This window comes from Xenopus laevis, chromosome 5S (genome assembly GCF_017654675.1).
Source record: "Xenopus laevis strain J_2021 chromosome 5S, Xenopus_laevis_v10.1, whole genome shotgun sequence".
Classification (NCBI taxonomy): Eukaryota; Metazoa; Chordata; class Amphibia; order Anura; family Pipidae; genus Xenopus; species Xenopus laevis.
Window position 1 is genome coordinate 7,297,413 of NC_054380.1, and position 12,533 is coordinate 7,309,945.

Sequence of the window (12,533 nt, forward strand, 5' to 3'; positions counted from 1 at the left end):
TCAGTCAGACGGGACCTATTACAATGGCTATGTGTGGATTTAATAGTAGTAGTAGGGATTGTATTCTCCCTGTATATTTAGATATGGGTGGGAGCTGCCGTACTGTTTCCCTCGGCACAATAACAGGGATATAACTTACTGCGCACTCAAATCATTCCTCCTCTCCAAATAAATAAAAATATACAGAAGAGAAAGAAGGAACATTCTGGGTCTGCAGTAACCTTCTAACTGTGTTGTCTGTGGGAAATAATATGGCAGCTCCCACCCATATGTATTGTTAGGGCTTCTTGAGAAATGTCCCCATATTTGGAAACTTGATTTAATGACAATAATAATAATGATTAGGAGCTGAGCAATATTGGTTTTAGGACCATGTTCCTTGTTGCTTCTCCTGTATCCGACACATCGGGGGTGGGATTCGCTTGGAGTGGGTCGAGTTTATTAGCCAGACAGTGGTCTTTATTGTTGCGTGCGGCTTTAGGAAAGCAGAGATTGGCTGTTGACTCCTTGTTACTCACGTGGAATAATACTGAACTTATTGCACCAGCTTAAAGTTTGAGCTTGTCAATAGCAGCAATGATCCAGGACTTCAAACTTGTCCCAGGGGGTCACCATCTTGGAAAGTGTCTGTGACACTCACATGCTCAGTGGGCTCTGATTGGCTGTTGAGAAGCTAAGCTTAGGGCTCGTCACTAATTATCCAGCAGAAAATGACCTTCCCTGGCTGTAATATAAGCTGATGCTACAGGTTTGCTGATTATTCAATTCTGATGCTAATTGCACTGGTTTCTGTGCTGCCATGTAGTAATTATGTGTATTAATTACTAATCAGCCTTATATTGTGACATTTCTATTCTATGTGTACTGTATATTGTGAGTGGCTCCCTAAGCTCAGTAAGTGACAGCAGCACAGAGCATGTGCAGTGAATCAGCAGAAAAGTACATGGGGAGCTACTGGGGCATCTTTGGAGACACACATCATTATTGGTATAGAAGCCCAAAACATATTATACATTTCTACCATAATTAAGATAGAGTTTTCCTTTAAAGGGATAGTAACAGAAAATATAATTTATTTCTAGGCAGTAATTATTGATCTTTCACTTTGGGACCACAGTTTGCTTTGTGGACCCTGATTGTTTATAGACTGAGGGTCTAGACATCATGAATGGTATTTGCTTTCCTTATGTTTGGACTGAACCACTGGGATCTGACAGAAACTGTCCCGCCTCCTCCAGACCCCTGCACAGGTTTGGTTGGGCAGACTCGAACCCACTGACCTACAACCAGACCCGCAACTGTTGTTACTGTGTAAACCAGAACAGCATTAGAAGCGGTTCAACTACTTAAAAAAAATTTTTTTTGAAGAGAGGAAGAGGCAAAGAATGTTCTGTGGGTATTTCACAGGTACCAAAATACCTCCCAACTGTCCGTTTTTCACGGGACAGTCACGATTTTGACAGCTCGACCTGCAGTCCCAGATGTCCCGACTTTCTCTTTGATCTCCTGCAATGAACTGCCAGAAAGAGATACAAAGTTTCTAACTGAATTGGCTTTTGGCAGAGAGCCCAGAATATGTGGCAAGTGCATTTAGATACTTTTCTAAGATAAACAAAGAAACAATGGTAACTATTTAAGATAAACAGGTCTCTTGGGGAAAGTGTGAGTTGCATCTTAAAGAGCAATTTCACCTTCAAGAAAAAATGTCCCTAAACCCCAGAATGTGTTCAAACTTTCAAAGCTCCAAATTACGGAAAGGCCGTCTCCCATAGACTCCATTTTATCCAAATCCACATTTTTGCAAATAATTTCCTTTTCTCTGTAATAAAACAGTAGCTTGTACTTGATCCCAACTAAGATATAATTAATCCTTATTGGAAGCAAAACCAGCCTATTGGGTTTATTTACTGTTTACATGATTTTCTAGTAGACTAAAGGTGTGAAGATCCAAATTATTGAAAGATCCGTTATCCTTAAAACCCCAGGTCCCCAGCTTTCTGGATAATAGGTCAGATCCAGCTGTTTAACAGTTCTTCTCTTTCTGCATCATTTGAAATCCTGGCAGGGAAGGAGGGACTAAACACTGATGTTACAAATTGTAAGAACTTCGCCACAGCTTACAGACATCATGCAGGAACTACATCACCCACAATGCATTGCACTGGGATGTTCCTTTCCTTATTGAAATCACATGTGCAGGGAATTGTGGGGTTTGGAGGATGCAGGCTGAGGACAGATGGCTGTTGATACAAAGTAACAGTAGTCAGACAGCTCAGCAAAGTAGTCAGACAGATCAGCAGGAGAGCAGGGGGCTGGGCTTAGGGAACTGTCAGAAACCATTAAAAATAACCAAAATTCGGCATATTTTTTAATTGATGTATATTGAAAAGTTGCTTGAAATTAAGTTTACTTTTCAAAAAGCTCAAGTTATGTTTTTGTGGAGTTCCCCTTTAAGTAACTCTTACTATTCTAACATCCCCCCACTGGGCAAATATAATTCTGCTCCTGCCGTGCTACAAACTGGACACCAACGGATGCATTTCTCAACACTTGGAGATTTACCTATTCTGCAGGTAAATGCCAGGAAACAGTTCTGCTAAAAAGCCTTGTGTTTCAGTGCAAAGTGATTCCAGTTCTCTCAGTCCAAATTCCACGACTGCGATTTCTGATGAGAGAAATGCAAATCTGATGTTTCTCCTTATGGCTCTGACCTAGTGCCGTAGGTTGAATGTTGCAATGAGCAGAACCATGCACAGCGCCCCCTCATGGTGTTACTTGATAATGAACCAAGAAATGAAATACAAATAATTATCTTTGTTATCGGGTGGAAATGGACATTTGCTCTGTTTATTTTGCTCCTGATGTTAAGCACTGTCCTTGGTCTTGGAAGTCATTGGGAGGGAACCCACCTCAACATTCTCCAACCCAGGGTTTATGGAACGTATAGGTGGTTAAGCAGACTCCCTCTTCAATTCTATTTCTCAACAAACTCTTACAGACCTGAAAATATATATATCACCATTCACTTGTAGATCAAGATGACTATCATGTAGAACCTGATCTTCTTGAGAAAAGTCCCTCGCAGAGTAGTCTCCTCTCTTGTGCCATGCTGAAGTGACGTATCACAAAATGATTGACATTAAATAAAAAACGTCTTCCCTTTGGAAAGTTTTGGAAATAAATCCATGTCCAATTGATTGATGTTTTCCGCTGCAAATCAAGAACGTTGCAATATTTGCTCCTTGTAATACCTGAGAAACATTTCCTTTCCATGACAAACGAGTTCTCCATCTCCTCGATCTCTCGATCCCAAACCTCTACAAGCTCAGAGAGAACACCGCACAATGTGAACTTTGCATCCCGTGGGGGGGACGTCTTGTGCAAGTAATGAATGGACCTGGTTGCTTATGAAGTCTCCTTTGGGGCCACCATGTGAAAGTGCCATCTTCATAAGCTGACTCTGCTCATGGGTCCACCAATCTCCTTCAAAGGTGCAAAATTAAACACTGCTCCCAACGGTGACCCCACTGCTCAGGCTGTTGGCTGGGAATTTAATTGGCTTCATGCTGCAGTCTCTGTGGCTGTAGAAATGTTCCAGCCGCCAACGCTCCCATCTTCTCTGGAACTCGGTTTGGACCTGCCAATGGAGAGAGTAGAATGGGGGAAACAAAGACAGTAGTATAACTGCCCCTCCAGTTACAGCCAAAGAGACGTAACCTGCATTCGGGTGGCACCGTTTCTTTCATTAAAGGGCATGTAAAGGCAAAAAAATAAAATCCCATTTTTACTTTCTTTAATGAAAAAGAAACCTATCTCCAATATACTTTAATTAAAAAAATGTGTACCATTTTTATAAGAAACCTGACTGTATGCAGTGAAATTCTCCCTTCATTTACTGCTGTGGATAGTAATTGTCAGACGGTCCCTAACTGCTCTGCAGGGAAACAATCATACTTATGAACAGCAGGGGGAGCCCCCGCCTTACTTCCCAGCCATGCAGAACTCAAGCAGCTTTGTTTGTTTCCCTGTAGAGCAGTCGGCGACTGTGTAGAGATTTGTATTGGATTTTATTTTTCGCTTTACATCCCCTTTACTGTTTCCAACTCCAGCTGCAGGGACAAAGATCATGGAGCCAGATTTAAACAGATAAACTGGGATTCTATTTGGAGGATTATTTTGCTGCAGCCACTGGTTCTGCAGAGTTGGAGAAAGTTTGTATTAAACACAAAAATACAAAAACTATAAAATCCACATTAGATTACATGACAACACAGAACCCAGTGCAGTCTGTATAGTCTGATTATTAATCAGTCTTGCTGTGTCGGCTTCTGGCAGATATTATTTGACTTTGTGCTGTATTGATAATTTATGACGATCCCTAAGCAGCCCAGACCCCACTGAGCATGTGCACAGTCTTGGTCTTGCAAAGATGTTTAACAAAGTTACAAGATGGTGACCCCCTATGGCCAACTTTGAAAGCACAAATCATTTGTTTAATTAGGCTTGTGGTGCAGTAAGTTCATGTTTATGTTTAATATACAAAATACAGCATTTCTAGCATTATTCTATCGTAGACTTTACTTCCCCTTTAATGTTTGATTAAATCCCACTGTAGGTATAGGAGGCATCTGACATGGAGTTAGGAAGGAATTTATTCCCAAACCAACCAATATAGATGATTTTGTTTATGGAAGGTGTTGCCTCACACAGAAAGAACTGCTAGTACCTACGTGTACACGTGAACTCACCTCATTGTTGATGAAACAGTAAAGAATGGCCACCATCAGCCCCTAGGGAATGAGCAGAGACAGTTCATTAAGAGGCAGAAGAATTATCTGGGTCTGTGATTGATTAGCAGCCTGCTGGCATGACTGTTGTGAGGGAATGCACCAATCAGAGGTGGTCAGGGCTACAAGAAAAGATTAAAGAGGTTGTTCACCTTTAAATTAATGTTTAGTATGATGTAGAGAATGATATTCTGAGACTTATATACAAGCAATAAAAAGTAGTAATAATAATAAATATGTAGCCTAACAGAGTGTTTGTTGTTAGATGGGGTCAGTGACCCACATCTGCAAGCTGGAAAGCATCAGAAGAAGAAGGCTATAAAAACTATTAGGGATGCACCGAATCCACTATTTTGGATTCGGCCGAAGCCCCGAATCCTTCGCGAACGATTCGGCCGAATACCAAACCGAATCCTAATTTGCATATGCAAATTAGTGGTGGAAGGGGGGGGAAATGTTTTACTTCCTTGTTTGTGACAAAAAGTCATGCGATTTCCCTCCCCTCCCCTAATTTGCATATGCAAATGTTTAGCATATGCAAATTAGGATTCGGTTCAGCCGGGAAGCAGGATTCGGCTGAAAAAGGCCGAATCCTGGATTCGGTGCATCCCTAAAAACTATAAAACATAAAAAATTAAGGCCAATAGAAAAGTTGCTTAGAATTAGCCATTCTAGAACATACTAAAAGTTATCTTAAAGGTGAACCAACCCGTAATCTGGCCACTCTGCTCTTCCATTCATTCTCCCCTCTTCTGCAAAGTCTCGATTTTACGCTGATTTTAAGCTTCTCCCCATTTTACACAGTTTTTTGTAATGCATTTAGATTTTAAATTTTTCCAGATTTTACACTTTTTTTTTCTGGCCTTCTGAAATGAGTGTTATAACGTATTTGTTTCATTGATGGGAAGGAAAGGAGATTTCATCATCAGCATAGGAAGGGGTTTCTATAGGCTAACCACTATTATTATAAATGGGGGGACATTCCTGTTTTGATCTTTTATACTTTGGCTCTGAAATTGTTGCATAGGGGTGGACTTCCCCTTTATTCCCCTTGATATAAAATAAAGGACACACATGATGGGATGAGATGCAGTGAGTGCTGGGTTGGCAAGTGCCCATATTTATTTAGTTCCATGGCCAGCGATACTTCTATGCGCAGTGATTTAATGGGCCGGGCACAAGTTCACAAGCTTTTCCATCACCCTGAAGTGTAATTGTTGGGTCTCACTAAACATCAATCATTGTGCCCGGGACACAGTTGCCCATCAAGCTCCATCTGCTGCCCCTAAATCATATTTAGCCGTCACTCGCTGCTGTACTACGCATTTGTTTTATTCATAAATTAATTAATAATTTTATTCTTTTAGTTTTGCTTTGGTTGCCAGGGACTGGGCCTTAGAAACCAACAGCTTTGTAAGTTTCACGTTGGGAAGAGAGAAAAGTACCAATTTAAATCAATAAAACACAAATAAGTAAAAAGCTGATGTAAAGGTTAAAGGGGTGGTTCCCCTTTAAGTTAGCTTTTAGTATGTTAGAGAATGGGCAATTTTAAGCAACTTTTCAACCGGTCTTCATTATTATATTATAACTTTTTGATTATTTGCTTCTTCTGACTCTATCCAGATTCCAAATGGGGGTCACTGACCCCATCTAAAAACAAAAGCTCTGTAAGTCTACACATTTACTGTATTGCTACTTACTCATCTTTTTATTCAGGCCTCTCCTATTCATAGTCTATCATTTAAATGAATGCATGGTTGCTAGGGGAATTTGGACCCTAGCAACCAGATGGCTGAAACTGCAAACTGGAGAGCTGCTGAATAAAAAACTAAATAACTCAAAAACCAATTGCAATTTGTCTCAGAATATCCCTCTCTACATCACCCTAAAAGTTATTTTAAAAGTGAACAACCCCTTTAACTTCTCCTTTTTTTGTTTACACCCAGAATGCTTTGCAGCGGGAGGTTCAGAGTTAGAAAGCTTAGGCACAGCGGTGCTGATGTAAGTTTAGGAGACAGAGGGAATGATAAAGCAATTAATTAATTGTGGCCATAAAGTGAGATGTGTAACGTGAGAACGAAATCAGTTAGAGACATATTTTGTAAAAAATAAGAATGTACCAGTGCATTATACTCATTTAGAAAAGTAGTGTTACAGGCTGATTTATTGAATATCTCTGCAAAAACCCAAATAATCCCTCCCTTCTCTTTCACTTGCTGCTCCCTGAATTCCCAGGCTGTGCACTCAGCTCACTGCACTGTAGGACAGGAACCAATCAGTAGCTAGCAGGACCTGATAGGGAACTGAAGCCTGTCTGTGCTTGTGTGACTGCAGGGCTGTGATTGGCTGTCCTCCTCCTACTGTGCTTCTGGCAGGGACCGTTAGGACACGCCCACCCCTCATTTAAAACACAGACAGGGACCAGAGAACATCTATAGGGAACTCTAATAAAGGGGCTATTTTTAAAGATAATATTAATTTTTAGCACCATGTAAAAGCAACACCATATATTACTTATAATTGTCTAAAAAATTTGGGTTTTTTCATTTATTCTATATGTTTCCTTTAAGGGCAACTTGCGCTAAATGTGCAGCAATAAAACTGTAACCAATATAATTGTAATGCCTTTATTAACAGCTTAAAGGACCAGTAACATCAATTTTTTTTTTTAAACAAATCCTTTGTAAAGATCGAAAAAAAAACACCAACACAAATTAAACTTTAAAATCACAAAGTCTTTATTAAGAAATAACTTACCGAAACTCCGCTTGCGCTCCTCTTCAGAAAAAGCGGCCATCCATCTTGCGGGGCTCGATTTCTCCTTCCTGGTTATCTCCTATAAGGAAGGCAGGGAGGAGAAATCGAACACCGCACGATGGATCACCTAATCGCTTTCTGAAGGGGAGCGCAAGTGGAGATTCGGTAAGTTATTTCTTAATAAAGACTTTGCGATTTTAAAGTTTAATTTGTGTTGGTGGGGTTTTTTTTCGATCTATACAAACAAATTTATTTAAAAAAAAAAAAAAACTGATGTTACTCGTCCTTTAACTGCTTGTTATCAAGGGTGGGAATGGGGGGCTCTTGTCAGTAGGCTGTTGTGGGAAATGGGGAAACAATTGCACCAGGGTGCCAGGCTTTGTTGTAAGTGGCAGTTGCCAGGCCGTATGGAAACTCCCTCCCATGTGTATCAATAGACTACCTGGAAGGAGCTGAAGGACAACTCGAAGAAGAGTTTGATGTAGCGCAGGACGCCCTTTGCATGTTCATCGGTGATAAATGCGAAGATGATCTCGTGGGTGCCCAGCAGGGGGATCAGGGTCAGAGTGGACTTGGCCAACCTAAAGTCACGGCAAGAAGAACAAGACAATCAGCTAGTGTTGGTCGGATACATTTGTCAGGCATGGATTGGCAGCAAATTTCTGCATTTCTCCGCCCGCGAAAGCTTTCGCGAAACTGCGAATTGCTGCGCGCATAAAAATTGTCGCGTGTCACAATTATACGGATGCTCATTGACTTTCATGCACTCGGACAAACTAGCCAAGAGTATAAAAATTGTCACGCGTCAAAATTATTTTTGGGATTCGTGAATATTTTACGTTTCGCTAATTATTCGATGAAGCAAAATGGGACAGATCCGCCCATCACTACAATCAGCAGTTGGGTCTTTATACAGACGCCCCTCAGCAGGGCACATACATCTAAATGGCATTTCTGGCCTACTGGGACAATGTTCTGCAATTGTCATTTCTTGTACTAAACCTGAAACTGAAGTCGCTTTCCAATTTCCTGGTTCTGCCGAGTCGATGTTTGAGGAGGAACAGGTAGTACAACAAATTAGCAGATCACAGTCCAAGCCTCCTATATTATGAGCTGCTCATTATCACAAAGGCTGCAGCTTGGGGGAGTGGGGCTGTTTATACAGAGCTCCATTTATACAAACTAAGCTGGAGTCAGGGGGCGTTAAAAGTTGCCTTGATTGAAATGTGGCCCCACGTCTTGCTTGTACCACTTTGCTGTCCCACTTGCTGCATAGAGAGCACTCAGCACTTTTTTCATTGCAGAATGACACCCAATGCCCAACTAGTGGCCGTTCAGCCAGTTACACTGTGGAACTGACAGGGAGAGCAATGGAAAGCAGGTTTGTAGTTCATCAGTTGCAGTACCACTTCCCTCCACTTTCAGCTATTCCCATAGGGCTGCAATAGAACAGCGCCACTGTCTGATAATCAGAGCACTTGTCCCACTCTCCTATTCAGGCCCCTTTGGATATTCAGATATTTCAGCCTCCATGAATCAGACAAGTAAAGGGCAAATTAACATAGAAACTAATAAAGAGAAGGAGAATTCAGCAATAAACACAGAGAAGAGCAATGAATGTCACCAGGGAGGGACGGCAGCTCTGCCCCGAAATATCATCCTGGTTCCGAAATAGTAACTGCACATTAACTGAGAGGAACAGGAGATGTAACGTCTGTTTATTAGGCATGATACACGGGGAGAGAAACAGCAGTGTATCATTGTTATAACTGCACTTTATTTACAGACATGGAGGAGTTTCTTAATCTTTGTAATCTTCTACTGATACTAAATACCTGTACTACAGGGAATTGACAATCTCAGGCCTGTTCTGCTGAATTGTGCTTAGTACAGGGGAATACCTATGCTGCCATAGTTTTATGGGATCTCTCTGTACAGACTATGAGCAAATTTAGGGGCTGTTCCTGCTGAATTGTGCTTAGTACAGGGAATACCTATGCTGTCATAGTTTTATGGGATCTCTCTATACAGATTATGAGCAAATTTAGGGGACTGTTCCTGCTGAATTGTGCTTAGTACAGGGAATACCTATGCTGTCATAGTTTTATGGGATCTCTCTATACAGATTATGAGCAAACTTAGGGGACTGTTCTGCTGAATTGTGCTTAGTACAGGGAATACCTATGCTGCCATAGTTTTATGGGATCTCTCTGTACAGATTATGAGCAAATTTAGGGGACTGTTCCTGCTGAATTGTGCTTAGTACAGGGAATACCTATGCTGCCATAGTTTTATGGGATCTCTCTGTACAGACTATGAGCAAACTTAGGGGACTGTTCCTGCTGAATTGTGCTAAGTGCAGGGGAATACCTATGCTGCCATAGTTTTATGGGATCTCTCTGTACAGACTATGAGCAAACTTAGGGACTGTTCCTGCTGAATTGTGCTTACTACAGGGAATACCTATACTGCCATAGTTTTATGGGATCTCTCTGTACAGACTATGAGCAAATGTAGGGGGCGGTTCCTTCCTATTAGAGGTATGACTATGAAAAACAACTCTTGGACAATGCTCACTGGGCTTCAAACCATGTCCCAGGCTGGATACTTGTGACTGGATTATAGAACAAGAGGAGTGTGAGTCAGTAGCACCGATATAAAAGCATTATATTTCCATTTGAATAATTGACGAATAATTGGAGGTACACTTGCCCTTTAGTTCTAGGAGCACGCGATTTTATTTCACTTCCCGCCCGTTCTACTCTGTGTCCCAGAGAGAATAACTGCACTCGTATATTGAGCACTAACTCCCAGGATGCACCGCTGGGTGGCTGCTGCTGCCTGTCCCGGAATACTAATATGCGCATTAAGGCAGCTAATTGTACCAAGAGTGAAGCTCACACCCGGCAGCAATTATGATGGTCACTTTGTACTGATGAAATGGCCACGGTGGGTTAATAAATAGGGTGTTTAACTACCAGAGCCGCTTATCTATCAATAAACTCAGTCCAGGGATCCAACCCAATTGTTCCTGTAGTGTAAGATCTAGGGACACTGATATCCGCCGCCTGCAGCCAATCCCATCCCTGAGATTCATTCCCTCGTTTCCATCCAAACCCACTGTCTGTCTGGCACCGCCCAGACTTTATTAACTCTTCAGGGGCTCTCGCTCTTCACCCTTACAGAACTGCTGTACATCCGTACTCCTACACCAGATAACAGCTTTAACAGTCTGGCCACTCATTCGTTTTTCTTTAATGGAACAGTAACACCAAAAAATAAAGTAATGAAAATATAATGTACTGTTGTGTTGCACTGGAACAACTGGTGTGTTAGTGGCAGATGCTCTACTGAAGAACCCCATTGTATTGTATAGAGTTATCTGTTATCTGCTTTTCAGCTTTGAATGGCTGCCCCCATGGCTACACAGCAGCTTGTTTATATAAACTATGGTAGTACTTATCTGTTATCTACTGTGTATCCTGTGCTTGAATATCTGCCCCCATGGCTACACAGCAGTTTGTTTATATAAACTATAGTAGTACTTATCTGTTATCTACTGTGTATCCTGTGCTTGAATGGCTGCCCCCATGGCTACACAGCAGCTTATTTATATAAACTATAGTAGTACTTATCTGTTATCTACTGTGTATCCTGTGCTTGAATGGCTGCCCCCTTGGCTACACAGCAGATTGTTTATATAAACTATAGTAGTACTTATCTGTTATCTACTGTGTATCCTGTGCTTGAATGTCTGCCCCCATGGCTACACAGCAGCTTGTTTATATAAACTATAGTAGTACTTATCTGTTATCTACTGTGTATCCTGTGCTTGAATGGCTGCCCCCATGGCTACACAGCAGCTTGTTTATATAAACTATAATTGTCTCTCTAAAGCAAACACACCAGCTTTACCAGTGCAGCACATCGATACATTATATTTTCATTGTTTGGACACTTTCATTTTTTGGTGTTACTGTTCCTTTAATTAGCTCTGGGGAACTGGTCGGAGTTGGCCAGGGAAGCCTGGGAGTTATTATTTGCAGCAAGTAGTGATGAGCGAATTTATTTAACAGGTATGGTTTCGCTACAAAATTCCATACTTCGCCACCTGCAATTTTTTTCGAAAAACTGCAAAATTTCTCAGCAGAAAAATTAGCTGCAACAAAAAAGTTGCCGCAGTAAAACTGTTGCAGAGACAAAAAAAGTCACCTTAAGAAAAAACTCCCGTTGACTTTAATGCAGTTGGAGTGAGAAAAATTGTTGCATGCGTAAAATTTGTTTAATTTTTCAGCGAAGCGAAACAGGACAGATTCGCTCATCGCTAGCAGCTAGTCTCTTCCCCCCGAGACTCCCACAAGGAATGTGACCAATAAATGAAATGAAATCTAGGATAGAATGAAAACAATATGGCAGCTCCCACCCATATGCATGTGCATGTCCTGTTGCCTAACGGACAGCTGTAACAGCCAATGAGGGAACGGCTTCTCACTCACCTGCATTTGGTGTCGGTTCTGCACATGAGGTTGGCCTGCAGTTTGGAAATGATGATACAAATCACTCGGATAAAGATCACAAAATTCACCTGAAAGGACATAACACATGAGTTTCCTTAAAGGGGAACTATACCCTCGTGTCTGTGAGTAAATGAGGTTCTGGGGAAGCCATGGCTAAGTACCTAAGTACCATGGCATAGTATATTTATCAAAGAGTGAAGTTAGAGGTCGCCACAGTCCTCTAGAGTGAAATTCCGCCACTCTCCATTCATTTCTATGGGAATTTATCAAAGGATGAACTTTTACTTTCATCCATTGATAAAAGCTCTTTTAAAATTCCCAAAGAAATGAATGGAGAGTGGCGGAATTTCACTCTAGAGGACTGTGGCGACCTCTAACTTCACTCTTTGATAAATATACCCGAATACCTATATACAATGAGAAGCACAGTAATGCCTCCTGGGGGGTCCGACAGGGTTTTTAAAGGGATACT

General features: G+C 41.3%; 1 protein-coding gene across 2 annotated transcripts in view; it reads right to left on the minus strand.

Annotated features, from left to right (window-relative positions):
- Window positions 1–2,387: 2,387 nt before the first annotated feature.
- Window positions 2,388–12,533, minus strand: part of glp1r.S (glucagon like peptide 1 receptor S homeolog) — a 127,713-nt gene continuing 117,567 nt past the window's right edge. For both annotated transcript variants that reach the window (XM_041564203.1, XM_041564204.1), the window contains 4 exons: window positions 12,041–12,129; window positions 7,987–8,125; window positions 4,749–4,790; window positions 2,388–3,637 (listed from right to left, as the gene is read on the minus strand). In XM_041564203.1, the coding sequence (XP_041420137.1) occupies window positions 3,500–3,637; window positions 4,749–4,790; window positions 7,987–8,125; window positions 12,041–12,129 (408 nt within the window). In that variant the 3' untranslated portion in view covers window positions 2,388–3,499. The remainder of the gene's footprint in view (window positions 3,638–4,748; window positions 4,791–7,986; window positions 8,126–12,040; window positions 12,130–12,533) is intronic.